We start from the raw sequence: 17,678 nt of genomic DNA, 5'->3' as shown, positions 1-17,678 counted from the left end.
TCGTTTTTGGCCCTATCTCTCAATGGTGAAGAATAACTTACAAAATTCTAGTAGTCAGATCCGGATCCGGATCCGGATCTTCACCAAAATATAATCAGTTCATCCTTGTCACACACTCAACCTGCCCACAACATTTCATCTGGATCTGTCCACAACCTTTTGAGATATCCTGCACACAAACAGACAAACAAACAAATGAAATTGCTCGTTGAACAAGGAATTGCCGGAATAACTGTCATATCTCAATGATCTCTGAAAAAACAAAAACCTGGAAATCAATTTGGTTCTTATAAGTCGATAGTGCTACTGTTTAATGAGTTATCGCACTTAGTTTGGTCATGATCATAACTTGGAAGTCAATCTGACTTGAAATGGCGTTTTTATCGCAATTTGAAAGTTTTGATCCGACCCCCCTGACCGCTAAGAAGGGTGTTGGTGTGACACCCCAATGAGACATATTGTTGGATGCAGTATTGGAAGATGCACATTTTGGATTTGGTTTGAAGTCAATACGACCATTTTAGCAGACGTTATTGCGAAAATAAGAATTTTGGTGACCTTGACCTTTGACCTAGATTCACCAACAATGACAAGTGTCTAAGTTGGACCCTGGCCGACGTCTGTACCCAGTTTGGTAATGATCGCTGAAACGGTGTGGCTGCTACAGGGTAAACAAACACACAAACAAACAGACAGACAGACAGACAGAATGACACACACAACCGACCAACATAATTGCCGAAATCCGAAGGATTCCGGCAATTAACAAACAGGCAGAAAGGGGTGAAAACATAACCTCCTTCACCTTCGGTGGTGGAGGTAATGAGAACATCACTCGGTAGAGTGCACACCTCTGCCAAGCTGAGCAGTTTGTGTTTTGCATCCGAGTGACAGGCCGGATCTGGATCCAAACCTGAACCAGAATCGAATTGGCTTGTTATTGTCACCTCACCAACTCATTTCACCTAGTTTTGTCATAACTCATCCAAAACTTTTTGAATTATCATGCTATCTATCGTTTTTGGCTCCATCTCTCAATGGTGAAGACTCAGTTTACAGATTAAACAATTATTGTGTCCGGATCCAGATCGTCACAAAAATTTCATCAATTCTTCCTTGTCACACACCCAAGCTCTCCACCAACTTTCGTCCAAATCGGTCGACAACTTTTTGAGACATCGTGCTATACATCATTTTTGGCCCTATCTGTCAATGGTGACGAATTACTTTCAAAATTCTTGGAGCTGGGTCTGGAGCTGGGTCCGGAACCGGATCTTCACCAAAATCTAATCATTTCATCATCCTTGTCACATACCCAACCACTCCACCTAATTTTATCTGAATCCATCCACAGCTTTTTGAGATATCATGTTCATAGACAAACAAAGAAAGAAGAAGAAGACGTCGTGCAGAGCACAATACTTCCAAAATCCATGTAAACAAATTTGATCTCAAAAATAATTGGCAACTTGAATTCAGTGACCTGAAATATAAATCCTCTTCAAATTTCAAGTTAACCAGATGAAAATTGAGAATTTTAGAAAAATCACACAAGTTGTTGACCTTATGGCCTATGTTGACCACAAAATTAATTGCTTGTTGAATTCAGCGACATGATCTGCAAATCCTCTTCAAATTTAAAGTCAATCGGATGAAAATTGAGGATTTTAAAAATTGCACCGAAGTTGTTGATCTTTGGCCGATGTTGACCTTTTGGCAAAAGTTGAACTCAAAAATAATTGGTGGGTGAATTCATTGAACAAGTATGCAACTACACTTCAAATTTCAAGTCAATCAGATGAAAATTGACAATTTTAGAAACTAGGCCGATGCCGACTTCTTGGCTTATGTTGACCTCAAAAGTAATTGGTAGTTGAATTCCGTGACCTGATAAGCAAATCCTGTTCAAATTTCTAGTCAATCGGATGAAAATTGTTGATTTTTGAAAACTAACAAAGTTGTTGACCTTTAACCTATGTTTACCTTTTGACTTCAAAAACAATAGGCTTCTTGCTTATGACGATATCTACCACATGGTGAAGTTTCATGAAGATCGGTTTAAAAATGGGACCTGAAGGCGATTGACGTACAAACAAAGAAACACAGACAAAATGACACACGTGACGAGTTGGTGAGGTGAAATGAGTTGGTGAGGTGACAACCAATATACAGTACATACTTAGAAAATATTATATTTTCACAAGTAACAGACAGGATCACAGACCAGACCTACTAACATACTTGCGAATCTTCATAAGTAACAAACAAACAGCCATGTGAAAATGCATTTCCACGTCAAGTAAAAGCATACTTGATTTTCATCAAGTTTCCTTGAAAGATAAATTATCTTTCCAAATGTGAAAGCATTCAAGGATTAATACTACTACAATTAATACTACTACTACTACTACTACTACTACTACTACTACTACTACTACTACTACTACTACCACCACCACCACCACCACTACTACTACTACTAATACTACTACTACTACTCCTAAGCCAGGAAACGTATTTGGCCAGTCTTTCACGAACGAGATGAAACTCACGAACTTTCACAAACACGAAAGGCCAGGCTCGACAGTTGACTGAAGATGACAGGAATTTGGAATTTAGTCAAAGTGCCGGCAATAACTCTTCGTGAAGGACATCGTGAGATTTTAACTTCCACCAACTAATGTGAGAAAGCAGGACACCACGTTTGTCCATCCGAGAGACGGCGCAAATATCGCCCTGACTGCAAAACACCAGGATGACAGTTCATAGCCAGGCCAAGGTTCAAGCCCACGTTAGGCAGCTTTGAGGTGAGTGTGTGTACCTTTAGGCTGTCCTGCAGGCCCATTCAAGGAACTGCAAACTGATGATTTTTAAAGTTACTTCAGAGAAAATAATATCTGGTACAACAAGCATGGTACATCAGCATCAACAGGAAAACTTGTGAAATTATTTAACTTGAAACATTCAATGAATGGAAGGACGAACCCTGTGCTACGAGTGGACTCTGAAATGGTGGAACAAGGCTCCCTGGTGTTGCAGTGTGGACCATCATCTCCAGGCAAAGTACAGTTTCCTGGGTAAAAAAACAAGGATCACTTTTTATTGTGTTATCTTATCCTAACAACAACTTGGCCAACAGCAATGTCATTAAAATGCACTCGGCTTCCCATAGAAAGCTTAGCGTACTTTACGGCATGAATAACATACGCTTGTATTATAACAAAATGAACAAGCAAACTAAAAAAAAGTGAAGCTGACATGATTTGGATTTTCTAAAACAATGGTCGGTAGACTTGGTAGCATTATGATTAGAGTGTCCGCTCTGAGTCTGGGAGGTTGGCAATTTGATTCTGACTTTATTCGAGTCATACCAAATCCTTTAAAAATGTTACGGACTGTTTCTTCGTTTGGTGCTCAGCATTTAGAGGAGGATTTAAACCCATGGCATTGCATGAGGAGAGGAGTGGGGAGATTACTCCCTGAAAATTTCCCGCTGACTGGAGAGACAAGTTCAGCCATGAGGAAAGGAGAGAGAGGAGGGAGGGGAGAGAGAGGAGTGGAGGAGTGAGGAGGCGGGGGAGCGAGGAGGTGCATGGGAGTGAGGAGCAGCATGAGGGGAAGGGCAGGCAGTGTGAGGGGAAGGGAAGGGAAGGCAGCAAGAGGGGAAGGGAAGGCAGCATGAGGGGAGGGGAAGGGAAGGCAGCATGAGGGGAGGGGAAGGGAAGGCAGCATGAGGGAAGGGGAAGGGAAGGCAGCATGAGGGGAAGGGAAGGTAGCGTGAGGGAAGGGAAGGGAAGGCAGTGTACCAGGGTGTTACGTGGGCCAAAATGCTTTCAATCATCGATTGCGAAAGAGCGAACTTGTTGCTGTAACAGACTTTGGATTCTTTGAATCCGCATTCTCAACTGTCACGAACAGGTCCTCTCTCTGGTGTTTGCTTTTCAAATGTTTTAGCATATTGGACGTTTTACAGCAATGAGCAAGGTCTATTGAACAAAGTGAGCATGCAACTTTTGGACTGTCTTCTCTAACCTTCCCAAAATAGTTTGAAACTGCACTTCTGGACCTTTTGAATGACATGTTATCAAAACTCAATCAGTCGATGTATTGCCTACTGTTGGGGAAAATATTCCTCTTCTTACAAGAAACCCTTGCTGTTTGTTTCACGGACATCAGTCATGTACTTTTGCCTACTATAATCATTTTTTTATTGTCAAACCTATAACCGAATGTGTTATCCTGTATTCCCTTGTCCTGCTTTTGGACTTTTTGTTTAATTCTCTCCAAGTCCAAGGTGACCTTTTTGATAACTGAAACTTTTGCTTTTAATTATGTAATTCACTGTCCAGTTAGTGGGCACATAATGCATTTTTTGTGCTCTATTACCTACATGCTTATCAGACCCTCTCCACTCTCATTTTGTGTGTATGTATGTATGTATGTATATATATATATATATATATATATATATATATATATATATATATATCAGTGAAGAATTCATTGCTGGAGTGAAGAAATAATTCTGTGGATGCTTTCGTCTTTTGTTTCTGAGCTGTTTGGTACCAAGTTAAATAAACTTTTCTCTGAAGTAAAGTACTTTGCGTGTGGAAAGTGAATTACTCGGTGTCTGTCAGATTTCAGGAACAGGATTTACATTCGAGTCAGCTAAAAAGTTTAGAATAAAAATTCCACAACAGCTACAGAATTCTACAATGATCACAACAAGACCAGAATTCCTCAACACTACCCATCCATCAGCAAAGCAATCAACATGCTTTACAGGCCACTCTAAATGCCTTGCTATTCATTGAAAAGGAACCGCCCTTGGGCGTGTTTTGCTCTTGCTGCTATATTGCAAAATCATGGGATGCCCCAGGGGCATGTTCCTTTTCAATTGATACATTACCAGGCCATGTGTAACCCGAACATGCCCAAAAGGGATGAAAAAAACGCTTCTTTCTATGAAGTAGGACTTACTCAGAATCAACATCGATTCCTGTTCACTCCTCAATTCCTTTTGATTCCGAGGGTGGAATCAAGTACTTTGGAAATGATCCACCCACCACGATGAGCATTCAAGCAAGCACTGTAATTACATGGTTGATGAGGAATGCCAAGCTGGGTCATAATAAGGCCTAAGTCACATTTGGCACGGCGGCCGTAGGGTCTACAAAATCTACGGCCACTAGCAATTATAGGGTGACTGCAGTATTTCCACGGTCACACAATGTAGCAGTCATATGTTTTTATTTTTCAGGGAGCCGCACGGCGTATTTATAAATTGTGGAGACCGAAAACGTGGGCGTACCGTACGGTCTTTGATTTGATGTCGCACGGTGACCTTAGGGCGTCCCTGCGGCGGCCATAGAATTTTCAAGGCAGACGCAAGGTAGCCTCAAGGTGCCCGCAAGGCGACCGCAGGGGGGCCCTAAGGCGAACATGCGGCCAGACGGACGGTAACGAGTGGGTATATATACCAGTTCTTTTTTTACTGAAATAAAAATATAACAGTTTGGAATATACCAGTACATATAACTGAATATACTATAACTATAATATATATATATATATATATATATATATATATATATATATATATATATATATCTGAATATACCAGTTCGGAGTACCGTGGTGCCCCCAGAATCCGAACGCCTCATTGTTTGAACAAATTGGAATCCGAACAATTTTTTCCAGAAAATTTTGCCCTAAAAACCAAACACATTTTCAAAAACCGAACACAACCGAACACACACAACAAACGTTTTTTTTTTTTTTTTGTTTTTTTTTTGTATACCTTGGTCGAGGCTCGTATGAGAGCTAACACACTACGCACAGCAAGGAGGCATGAGACAAGAGGGGCGGGAGTGGAAGGGACGAAACATTGGGGAACAGACACAGGTGAACTGTGGAAGGGAGAGGGATGGGGATGGGACGGGGAACATGGCGAGGGGAAGATGGACATTACAGGGACTTTCAGGAAGGAAAGCAGGAGAATTGAAGGAAGTGGGCTTGGGTGGATTATCGGGGGTAGAAAAGATCGAGGATTTGGATGGGGGAAGATAAGAGGTGGTGGTGAACAGCTGTTTTGAAAGCCTGGAGGGAAGAATGGGAAAGAATAGAGTGAGGAAGTTTATTCCAAAGGCGGGAAAAAAGAGGAATGAAAGAGTGAAGATGAGCAGTGATTCGTGATTTTGGTAGTTTTACCAGAAGGGGGTTGTTGGCGGACCTTGAGCGCCCTGTGGAAATGTGATTGGGACAAATCGCAGAGAGAGCAGGGGGGGCAAGGCTGGAGAGGAGTCGGTAGAAGACAGAAAGACCACCGACCAACCTGCGGTGATTGAGTGAGAGGCCCAAAGACTCAGCTTCATTGCGGGAGATGCCAATGATCTTAAAAGCCCTGGTTTCGACAGCGTGAAGTCGAGAAAGGTGGGAGGCAGGAGCACCAGCCCAGAGGGGAGAGCAGTACTCCATTAGGCTACGGACAAAAGCTTTGTAAGTGGTCAGGAGCTCAAGAGGGCCGAGGAAGGACTTTGCACGACGGAGGATTCCCAGTCGGCGACTGGCTTTTGAGGCAAGGTTGGAAATGTGACTTTCCCAGGAAAGGTCATGGCAGATAGTGAGACCCAGAAGCTTGAAAGAAAAGACTTCTTCCAGAGGATTGTTGAGAAAGTGGATGGGGGGGTTTTGTAAACGGTCCTTTCGAAGAGACATAGTGAGAGTGTGAGATTTGTCTGGATTGAAAGACATGTTCCACGTGTTGGACCAGTTTGTGATTTTATCCAGATCTGCAGTGAGCGAAGAAGCTGCTGCTTGCCGGTCTGAGGGATGACAGATGGTACGGCAGAGGGTGGAGTCATCGGCAAAGAGAAATAGAGGATTTTCCAGAGAGTCCGAGAGATCATTGATGAAAACCAGAAAAAGAACAGGGCCCAGAACGCTACCTTGAGGAACTCCAGCCTGCACAGGAAGAGGGGATGAAAGAACTCCATTTAGGGCCACACGTTGACTGTGACAGGAGAGGAAGTCTGCGAGCCATGAGTGGAGATGGCCTTGAATACCATGGGAAGAGAGTTTGGTGAGTAGGGCAGGGTGCCAGACTGTGTCAAAAGCACGTGATATGTCCAGGGATACGGCTCGGATTTCCTGTCTGGCATTGAGGACCTCCATCCATTGATGGGAGAGCAGTAGCAGCATATCTAGGGTAGAGTGACCTGGTCTGAAACCAAATTGATGATTGGAAATCAAGCCATTGGAGAAGAGGAAGGATTTCATGTCTGAAGCGATGATGGATTCCATAACCTTGCTGATGATTGGGAGAAGGCTGATTGGTCTATAGTTACAGGGATCTGTTTTTGCACCTTTTATGCAGGGCAGTGATGTTAGCAGATTTCCAAGCAGATGGCAGATGACCTTGGGAAAATGAGAGGGTGAATAGAACAGAGAGAGGGTGAGCAAGAGCAGAAGAGCAGGCTTTGAGGACACGTGGGCTCATGCCGTCTGGACCGGTTGCAGAATCTGACTCGAGGTTTGAAAGCAAGCTCTCCACCTTGTCAGGAGAAAAGGATACAGAGTCCAGGGACAGTTGGGTGCGACTGGGTAAAGTGGGTAGAGATAGTGATGGGTTTGGGACACAAGATTTAGCTGCAAACACCGAGTTTAGACATTCAGCTTTATCACGTGTGGAATCAGCAGTGCGGCCATTTGAGGTAAGGGAGGGGATGGAGGGGGAACATACACCAGAAACAGATTTGATTAAACGCCACCAGGATTTTGAGGAGGGAGAGAGGTTTGAGAGTTCAGACTTGAGATGAGAAAGATGTTGTTTTCTGGCTCTCCTGAGGGTAGATACACACTTGTTCCGAGCTTTGTGGAAAGAACTGAGATTGCCCTCAGTTGGGTTTGCTTTCCATGAGGCAAAGGCAAGTTGTTTCAGGACAACTGCCTCGCCACAAGCTTCAGTAAACCAAGGGCGGGAGGAAGGGTAAGACAACTGAACACGAGAGGGGATAAATCTGTGCATGAGGGAGAGCAAGTTTCTTTGAAAGAATTCCCAGGATGAGTTGATGTTTGAGAAAGTAGTGATAGGAGACCAGTCTGTAAGTTTGATGGCTGCTCGGAGACCCTGCCAGTCGGCTTGAGTGAAATGCCAGACTCGACGGCGGTGAGGTGGTTCTCTGATAACAGCCAGAGAGATGTCCACTTTAACAAGGACGTGGTCAGAAGAACCAATTGGAGCGAAGGAAGAGCAGCAGATATTGTCAGGGAAATTTGTCAAAATCAGATCCAGAAGAGATGGAGTACCATTGGTTGAGATCCGGGTCGGGAAGTTGACCGATTGAGTCAGTCCCAATGAGTCACAGAAAGCTTTTGCTGATGTCCCATGGCAGGTGAGAGGTACCCACACCTAGCCAACTGGCGTGATGACAATTGAAGTCGCCGTTTTAATTAATAACTTAATTAATAAATAACTTTTTTAATAAATAACTTTAATAAATAAACTTAACGTTTTAATAAATAACTTAATTAATTTTAATTAATAATTAAAACGTTTTAATTAATAACAAAAAAGCAATCCAATCACGTGGTGTGACAGACTGTCGGGCAAGGATTTAATTTCACACAAAAACCGGTTGTAGTTTGGAATATCCATGATTACCTCAGCCCGATGCGTTTGATGAAAGTGATTGTGGTTCTGGGGGCATCATGTTTGATGAGCTGCCCTGGAGGCAGCGCTCTCGCAGAGTGCGCGAGTGATCGGAACCCAGGCCGGAGCACAAGCCTTTGTGGACCTTTGGATGTGGTGATTGTACCAGTTTACATACAATACACCGCCACCAAAGGTCATTTACTCATCTTATTTTACCTTAAACATGGGTAATTTCAGTTGAAAGTGTCTTGAAAGTGGGTTTTCTTGGGGTCCAGGAACGGATCAATTCACTTTCCATTATTTCTTATTGGGAAAATAGTTTTGGAATCCGAACTTTTTGCAATCCGAACAGCCTCCTGGAACGAATTAAATTCGGATTCTGGGGGAACCACTGTATAGGCAAACAACTATACTCCGATCTCTAGTGGTAGCGCACGGTCGACGCAGACTGCCACGGAGGCCGTACGTAGTACGCACGGCGGGCGTAGGGGAACCGTGCGTCGAACCTGCGTTGCCCGCAGGTAGTCACACAGCCCGCAAGGCCACCGTACGGCGACCGTGGAAATAGTGCGGCCGCCGTATTTTTTGGGGGGTTGGCAAAATTCATTTTTCATTGATAAGAGCCTACGGCAGCCACACAAATAACGCAAGCCCACTGTACGCCCTACGTACTGTCGACGTGGAACACATCTACATCACGGCTACGGCTTGTCGAATTGCTATGGCCAACGTAGAAATGAAAAAAGTTATAACTCCGCGTTATAATTCTGCGGCGACCCCTACGGCCTGTAAAATATAGCCATACGACGTAGGGCCACCCTGAGGCCACCTCAGAAACTTAGCGGTCGCCGCACATTTCTGTCAATTCAGGGGGGGGGGGTACGGCCGCCGTATCCTTGCCGTAGAGCAAATGTGACTTAGGCCTAAACACCACCCAGGGACAAATTAACTTTTTTTTAGCTGTGAGAACTGTTGCTAAGGTTAATTCCGCAGTTTAAATTTAGAAATTCTGTTCAGGTTAAGAGATTCTAGAGCTTATCACATGTGTGGAAGTGAAATAAAGCCATGAACACTGGCCTCTACGGGCATTTAAAAGCATTGCGATATATCCAGAAATTCATAGATATGATGTTCAGGCATTTGATAATATGAGCGAGGAAAGTGAACAAAAATTTTGTGAGCATTTTATCATGAACAAACCAATGTGGCCTGTTCCAAGTCAAGACATTGTTGGGCAGGCCGAACGAAATGGTGAATTAAGACACCAGCAAGCTGATAGAGGGCTGACTGGGACTGACCAAGGATGACGCCTTGATAAAGGATAATGATATTAGGCCATTTATTATCTTCAAAAGGGGTGTTTAAATGAGAACAAACACCCAATTTCCATTCATTCACTACCTTGGAGTTGCCTTAGTATATGCAAAGCTTGGGGGCACTAGGTTTCATGGTTTTGGAATTATGGAGGAGACACATACATTGACGTGAGCGTGTGTGCACATGCGCGCGCGCACACACACACACACACACACACACACACACACACACACACACACACACACACACACACACACACACACACACACACACACACACACACACACACACACACGGGGGGGGGGGGGGGGGAGGAAGAAAGTGGGAGGTAGAGAGAGGAGGGAGAGGGAGAGGAAGAGAGAGGGGGAAGTGAGGAGGGGAAAGCAAGGAGGTAGGAAGTGGAGTGGGGGAGGGGGTTCTATACTTGTGTTTGGTATGGGGACTTCAGGAGGCAAGGGGGGAGGGGTTTTCAACTTGCATTTGGTTGTGCAACTTGTAGAGAAGGGGTGGGGGTAGAACAGATTTGAACAAAATGGGGTACATGGTTTGAAGAAAATGGGGTACATTGAAACAGCATGTGAATATAGCATGTGGAGACTGCTCAGAGATGTCCATGGGGGGGGGGGGGGTGGAGAGGGGAGGATGTTTTGGAGGAGGTAAGCATGAGGGGAGGGAGTGGGAAGGCAGTGTGAGGAAGGGAAGCCAGCATGATGGGAGGGGAAGGGAAGGTGGTGTGAGGGGTGGGGAAGGTTAGACAGCATGAGGGGAGGGGAAAGGAAGGGCAATAAAATGCACCCAAACAGCAACATTTTCTTTTTAACCACCAGGTTCAATATAAAACCGGGCACGGGCATCCCAAACCCCAAGCTATCTGTCTGGCAAAGACCTGCCTGCATGCATGCATGCTCGCACATGCAACGACCTTTGCACCCCTCCGTTTAGCTCACTCTAAATCGAATTCATACATGCTACACTCTGGGGAAGCCGTTGTAAAATCAAAACTGAACCGTGTGTCCTTAACAGCCCCCCATAGGCATTCCTACAACCATCATGCAGTCGATGCTCACCAGGCACGCGTCCCAGCGATATACTCATTGTTTCACTCACACACGTGCACTGATTCTCACCAGCATGCTCAACGTTCAACACACCCACACTGTGTGGCACATCCCACGTGGTTTCAGCGCCACAGCACATCGGCTTCCCACGTGCCGAAGCACATGGTTCGCGAGACGGCCGCGTAACCTCGACCATGGCACTATGGGCTCAGGTGTGAGTGCAGTTCGCACACCCAAGAAACCCACGCACCACATACATGTAACCAAGCATGCAGGCATACACACACCCCCATGGAGAGTCCCTTTACAAACCCCAACCTCCCCATTTGTACCACGTCCGTGTGTGGTTGATGTGCCTCTTTATGCTTGCACATGCAGCGATCTTTGCACCCTTCCAGTCGGATCAATCCAAATCGGATTCGCACATGCTACACTCCGGGGAAGAAGTTTAAAATTCAAAACCAAACCGTCAGTCCTGAACAGTCCCCTTAACAGAGCGGAGGGATGAGGGAGAGAGGGAGAAGGGTGGGAGAGAGAGGGAGAGATGTTGGAGAGAGAGGGAGGGGAGAGGGAGAGAAGTGGGAGAGCAATGGGGGGGAGGGGAGGGTCAGGGTTGAAGAAAGAGAGGGAGAGGGGTGGGAGAGAGAATAAGAGGGGTGGGAGAGAGAAGGATAGGAGTGGGAGAGAGAGTGAGAGGGGTGGGAGAGAGATGGGGGAGGTAGAAGGAAGGGAGGGGAGGAGGGAGGAGAGTAGAGGGGGGGTCCTGGCAGATGGGACTCCCAGTTTAACATCCATCTGAGAGACCGCACACACATTGATGAATCACCCTGCCTGTGGAACAACACAACAGTTTATAGCTGGGTCGGAATTCAAACCCAAGCTAGAAAGCTGGGAGCAAGCATGCGCATCACTCGGCGATGCTGCCCCAATGTGGTGATTCATTGTTTTGTAACCACTGTAAACATTTTTACTCTGTAATTCTCTCATTACCTCCACTACCGAAGTTGAAGGAGGTTATGTTTTCACAATTTTATGTCTGTTTGTTTGTTACTTACGAAATCTTTAGATTTCGTAAGTATATTGATGACTTCTGTCCTCTGTTTGTGTGTTTGTGTGTTTGTTTGTAGGCACGATAACTCGAGAACGGAAGAAGCTACCAATGTCAAATTACTCCACGTGATTCAGGAGGGTGATGGCTAGCGCTAATTAGATTTTGGTCAAAATCAGTCAAAGGTCAAGGTCACAGTGAGGTCAAACAATCGATTTTTGATGGTTTGGTACAGAATCATCATAGAAACTTCTGGTTTGCGTCGCTACCTTCTCTAGAGACAGCTTTTATTACACAAGGTCAGAGGTCAAGTTGACGATTTCGTAAGTACCAGTCTATGACTGCTTGTTACTTACGAAATCTAAAGATTTCGTAAGTATATTGATGACTTCCGTCCTTTGTTTGTGTGTTTGTTTGTTTGTGTGTTTGTTTGAAGGCACGATAACTCGAGAACGGAAGAAGCTACCAATGTCAAATTACACCACGTGATTCAGGAGGGTGATGGCTAGCGCTAATTAGATTTTGGTCAAAATCGGTCAAAGGTCAAGGTCACAGTGAGGTCAAATATTCGATTTTTGATGGTTTTGTACAGAATCATCGTAGAAACTTCTGGTTTGCGTCGCTACCTTCTCTCGAGACAGCTTTTATTAGACAAGGTCAGAGGTCAAGTTGACGATTTCGTAAGTACCAGTCTATGACTGCTTGTTTGTTTGCTTGTGTGCAGGAAATCTCAAAAAGTTGAGGACGGATCCGGATGAAATTTTGGAGACAGGTTCGGTGTTTGACAACACAAGGACAAGCTGATTATGTTTTGATGAAGATCCGGATCTGGATCCGGCTAATATAATTTTTTAAGTGATACTTCACCATTGAGAGATTGGGCCAAAAACGATATATAGCACGATATCTCAAAAAGTTGTGCACGGATTCAGACAAAATGTGGTGGAGAGGTTTGGTGTGTGGCAAGGACAAGTTGTTTCGATTTCGGGGAAGGTCCGAATCCGGATCTGGATACGAAAATTATTTACGTTTTAAAGTGATTCTTCACTATTGAAAGGTAAGGCCTAAAACGAAATAGTACTGTATGGCATGATATTCCAAAAATGTATTGGGCCCGATATGTTCTTGTGGATCAGGCATTACGTGGCAGAGGTATGCGCTCTACCGAGTGTCCTTCTAGTTTGTTTTGCTTTCCTTACTCCGGAGATGTCCCCGCAGAGAACCGTGCCACGGAATATCTATGGAAGCTTGGAAAGATTGAATCTTGGAGAGACCTCACCAAGTGGCTTAAGCAATGAAGCAATCACTCCAATGAAACAGTTGATAAGGAACTGCAGGCCTCGCAAGCGATAACAAGCTGAATGCTCATGGGACATACCCACAAAAACCAAAACCGCTAATTTCTTAACATTTTCAGATTTCACTCAAGATTTTGAGTTATTTAGTCAGCATGATCTGATCCTGTAAACTGAAATAAATTATATCCTATAATTTGTCCATGAGAGTATATTGTTGAAAATCACATCATATAATGCATAAAATCGCACCAAACTCCTAATTTGAAAACCATAGCACTTACAAAAGCGATGTGCACAGCGATTTGAAGGTATGAAGATGAGACACTTGATGATGTGAGTGAGGAAAGTGAAATAAAATTTTTTAGTGCTTTTTCATCAAGAAACCATTGCGGCCTGTTCCAAGTCAAGGCAATGTCGAGTCGGCCAAAAAAAATTGGCGGAGTAAGACCCCCTGCGAGCAGGAACGAGGTGACCGAGAATGACGCTGTGATAATGGATAATTAAATATCGCTGTTAATTATCTTCAAAAGGGGTGTTTAAATTAACCTAAACACCCAATTTGCATTTATTCCCTCCCTTGGAGTTATTTTAGCAGAGTTCCCTTTTCAAAGTTTAGCAAAATTCCAAAGTTCTCTTAATTAAGTTCCCTTTGCATGCAGAGTTTCAGGCCACTAGGTTTCATGGTTTTGGAGTTGTGGAGGAGACACACACACACACACACAAAGTAACACACTGACACTTATTATTATAGATAGCACCACCTCTGGTGGTCGCTGGTATTACAAAAAAAAATCTTCCTTCGTCTTCTTAATAATATTGTTGCGGTTGTGGAAATTCGCAAACCACCATTCAGGTCCCGTAGGTGAGATATCTCAGTAAGTACATGTGTAGTTAGCCCCAAACCCGTTGTTTAGAGGGAATAAATGTGATTCATTCGGGCTGCGACGCTTAGAGATAGCCGTTTTTCTGTTCTATCTTTATTTTGAACCAACACGTCTCAACCGCCATCACACAACAACCACCAACCACAATTCCGCTTCACAACAACAACAACGCCAACAGCCACGATCTTTATCTTCACAACTCGCTCCCGCAAACATCGCATCACCGCCATTCCAAACGGCACCATGGCCATAAACCACCACCATAAACCCTCCACCACCTTCACCTCTCTCCTGCGGCCATTCCCGCACCACCTGTGAGTACCGAGCGTTAGGCTGTGCTGGGCTCGTACGGGACGCGCGCCGAGCCGCGAGTGCAAAATGCGGCCTTTCAGAGGAGAATTCGGATCAGGAATGCTACACGCCCACTTCTGATCCGTCCAATCAGCAAGCGCGGGGCGGTTTGGCCCCGCCCCCAGGCGCGTCTGTGTGGAATCAAGACATGCAAATTCTAGGATCAGGGGAGATTCACGCCCCTTTTTCTCCGTCCAATGGGCGAGTGTCGCTCCGCCCCCGAGCCCGTTCTGATCCAGAAATTTGCATATGGGTTCTCCTGCCGGCCTATAAAGCGCCGAGCGCGGGGCGAATCTGGGCAGAGTCGGTTTGGGCAGAGTCGGTTTGGGCAGAGTCGGTTTGGGCAGAGTCGGTTTGGGCAGAGTCGGTTTGGGCAGAGTCGGTTTGGAAGAGCGGAGAGTGGCAGAAAAGGCAGAGTCAGTTTTGGAAGAGCGGAGAGTGGCAGAAAAGGGAGAGTTTGGAAGAGCGGAGTGGAGTCGGGAGGCGAGGGCATCCCGGTGGTTTTCGCAGTCGGCTGAGGAGAATAGGGGGAAGAGACCGAGGAGTTCGGGTCCGAGGCAAGGAAGACGGCGGTCGGCGACGAGGTCGCGATGGAATCGCTCGTCACGGGACCCAAGCAAGCCAGCTATACTCTTTCCCCAGAGCATCAACAATTCCCCCCCCTTTTCCCCCGCGCTGAGATAGTGCGAAAAGGGGGCCCGTTCCCACCCCACTCCAAGCAGTGCCAACGAAACCCACGAAGGAGCATGAAGTCGGGGAACCGCCGCGCTGCCACATTTGCGGCTCATCACAAAGACACGGGTAGGACCCACCCGGTCTCGCGGACCTGACTGCTCTTTCAGGTCCCGCGCAAATATTGGCCCACAGGCCCCGTCTGCCCCCTTGTCTTTGAGGGTGGCCTTTTCTTTTGCTTTTGAGTAAATGTGTGTCGGCGCCGTCTGTGAAGTAAAACTGTTTAAGTGTTGCCGCGTGTGCTCGCGTAGTCGGTTGTAGATCTGCATTGTTGTGTTTCTTTTGTTGCAATTGCTTTATGTGCATTCTGTTTGGCTGTATATGTGTGCTCTCCGTGTGCCGCGGAATAAATGTGCATCATGTTGAACTGTTTTCCCGTTTCGCTTCGTCTTTTCTTTAATTGAATCTCCATCTTGCTTCACGTAAAGGGTTGGTAGTGGGCTTAATACGCCCAATAATTAATTAATCGGAAGCGTCGAGGCCGACGATAACACCGCTCGGTTATCCCGATAGTACGGAACGGATCACTTAAGCGGCCCGTGTCCAGAGTCGACCTGCGGCGAGGTGCGATCGCCCGGTCTACCCTCCGCGTGGGTACTTAGGTAGGTCGAATTTGGCGAACAACCCTATCCCACGTGGTTGGCCGATTGGCACGATCGTGGTGAGGCCGAAAGGCCCACCCGTGACTAGCTCCCGGCGTTAGTCCGAGAGGGTCACGACAGAATTGTCCGTCCGGTGGGCGACGTGCCGAGATTCGAGTCACGTGGCCGTTCGCACTCCGGCCAGCGCGAATTCGCAACAATATAATGGAACCTCCTCAAAATTATATGGAGCATATGATATGTTGTAATCAATAAAGTTTATTTTAAAGATCACAAAAATTATAAAGTGCATTTCCAAGAATGTGCCACAGCACATTGCCCACCAAAGGTGGGCCGAGAAGGGTACCCCTGCCCTCCGGGCCCACTAGTCTTTCTGAAGTCTTATGATTGATATTATTATCGTTGAGGGATTCTTCTTCCCTTTTCTTTCCTTCTTGCATACAACTTGTGATATTCAACAATATACGGCAAAAACAAACAAAAAGAAAACAGGACAAGCCTTTCATCATGTCAATTGTGATTTATGTCAATGAAGCACCTAAGTAAAGGAATCTGTAACAAATTTTACACCAAGTGAAACAACAAAAAAATATCAAAATTGCAAAGTGAGTCTGGTATGGCTAATCTGCTGGTTATAAAATGAATACCTGCAGTTATATTCATACTTACTTGTTCTATTGACAAAGCTCTTAGGCAAGGTGGATTGAATGTAGGCAGCGAGAAATTGGCAAGGCCAAGAAAAGCGCTCTTGTGAAGGCCCCAGTAATCTCATAGAAGGCAGGGCCCCGGCCCTCTGGAGCTCTTCAAATCGTCTGGAGCACTTAATCACATAACATACAGGGAACCGTTGAGGTTGTCAGTCATATTATGTGCTATTTAAACGTTCAGGTTCAGTCCAACAATCTCTGAATAAGTTTGTACATCTAGGCAACTCTTGAATCTGAGCTCATTCTTCTGCTTGATGAATAGTCATGGTTCTGGTTATAGTCAATTGATACACACCAAATCAGTCATGGTTAAGTAATGGTGGTACTGAATAAACTATCTATCTGCTCAAATTCAAACATAATAATATCCAACAAGTTCTTCAAATTCAGTTTTCAAGAAGCAGTCATAACAAATCCTGGCTTTAGTTCGACAGAACAAATGTTAGCTCACGTGGTTTCCAATGGTAGCCTTTTTGACATTCTAAGCGATGTCCAAATTTGACATTCTAAGTAATTCCATCATTATTTAAATGAGACTCGGTGGTGTAATGGTTAGAGTATCCACCCTGAGTCTCAGAGGTCACCGGTTTGAACTGACTGAGTAATACCAAATACTTTAAAAATTGTATGTGCTACTTCCTCAGCATTTAAAAAGACTAGCACATCACCTGCAAGGTGATTGCATCACCCCCCCCCCCCAACAATGACACACACACACACACACACACACACACACACACACACACACACACACACACACACACACACACACACACACACACACAATTACATTTTTCACATGTAAGCTCACACATGCAACTCTGGCAAATCCATAAAAAGCCACAGCCTCACCTCCCAAATATGTCCCATCTTTTCTACCCCCCCATCCAAACCCAAGTCCTCAGCCTTCCAACCCTAAGGCATCGATGCCCTCCCCACACTGTCTATTTTCTCTACAATCCTCTGGAAGAAGTCCTTTCATTCAAGCTTCTGGGTTTCACTATCTGCCATGATCTCTCCTGAGAAAG

The 17,678-nt window shown here is 45.2% G+C and overlaps 1 protein-coding gene across 1 annotated transcript in view; it reads right to left on the bottom strand.

Annotated features, from left to right (window-relative positions):
* The window catches only part of SANBR (SANT and BTB domain regulator of CSR), a 90,027-nt gene that overhangs the window by 66,594 nt on the left and 5,755 nt on the right, over positions 1–17,678 (bottom strand). The window contains exons 3-4 of the mRNA XM_085889493.1: positions 16,613–16,763; positions 2,986–3,073 (exon numbers count right to left, since the gene is read on the bottom strand). Coding sequence (XP_085745619.1) covers positions 2,986–3,073; positions 16,613–16,763 — 239 coding nt within the window. The remainder of the gene's footprint in view (positions 1–2,985; positions 3,074–16,612; positions 16,764–17,678) is intronic.

This window comes from Eptatretus burgeri, chromosome 7 (genome assembly GCF_056783735.1).
Source record: "Eptatretus burgeri isolate ZD-2024b chromosome 7, Ebu_testis_v1, whole genome shotgun sequence".
In the NCBI taxonomy this organism is placed as follows: Eukaryota; Metazoa; Chordata; class Myxini; order Myxiniformes; family Myxinidae; genus Eptatretus; species Eptatretus burgeri.
This window is presented reverse-complemented; position numbering and strand designations above follow the sequence as displayed.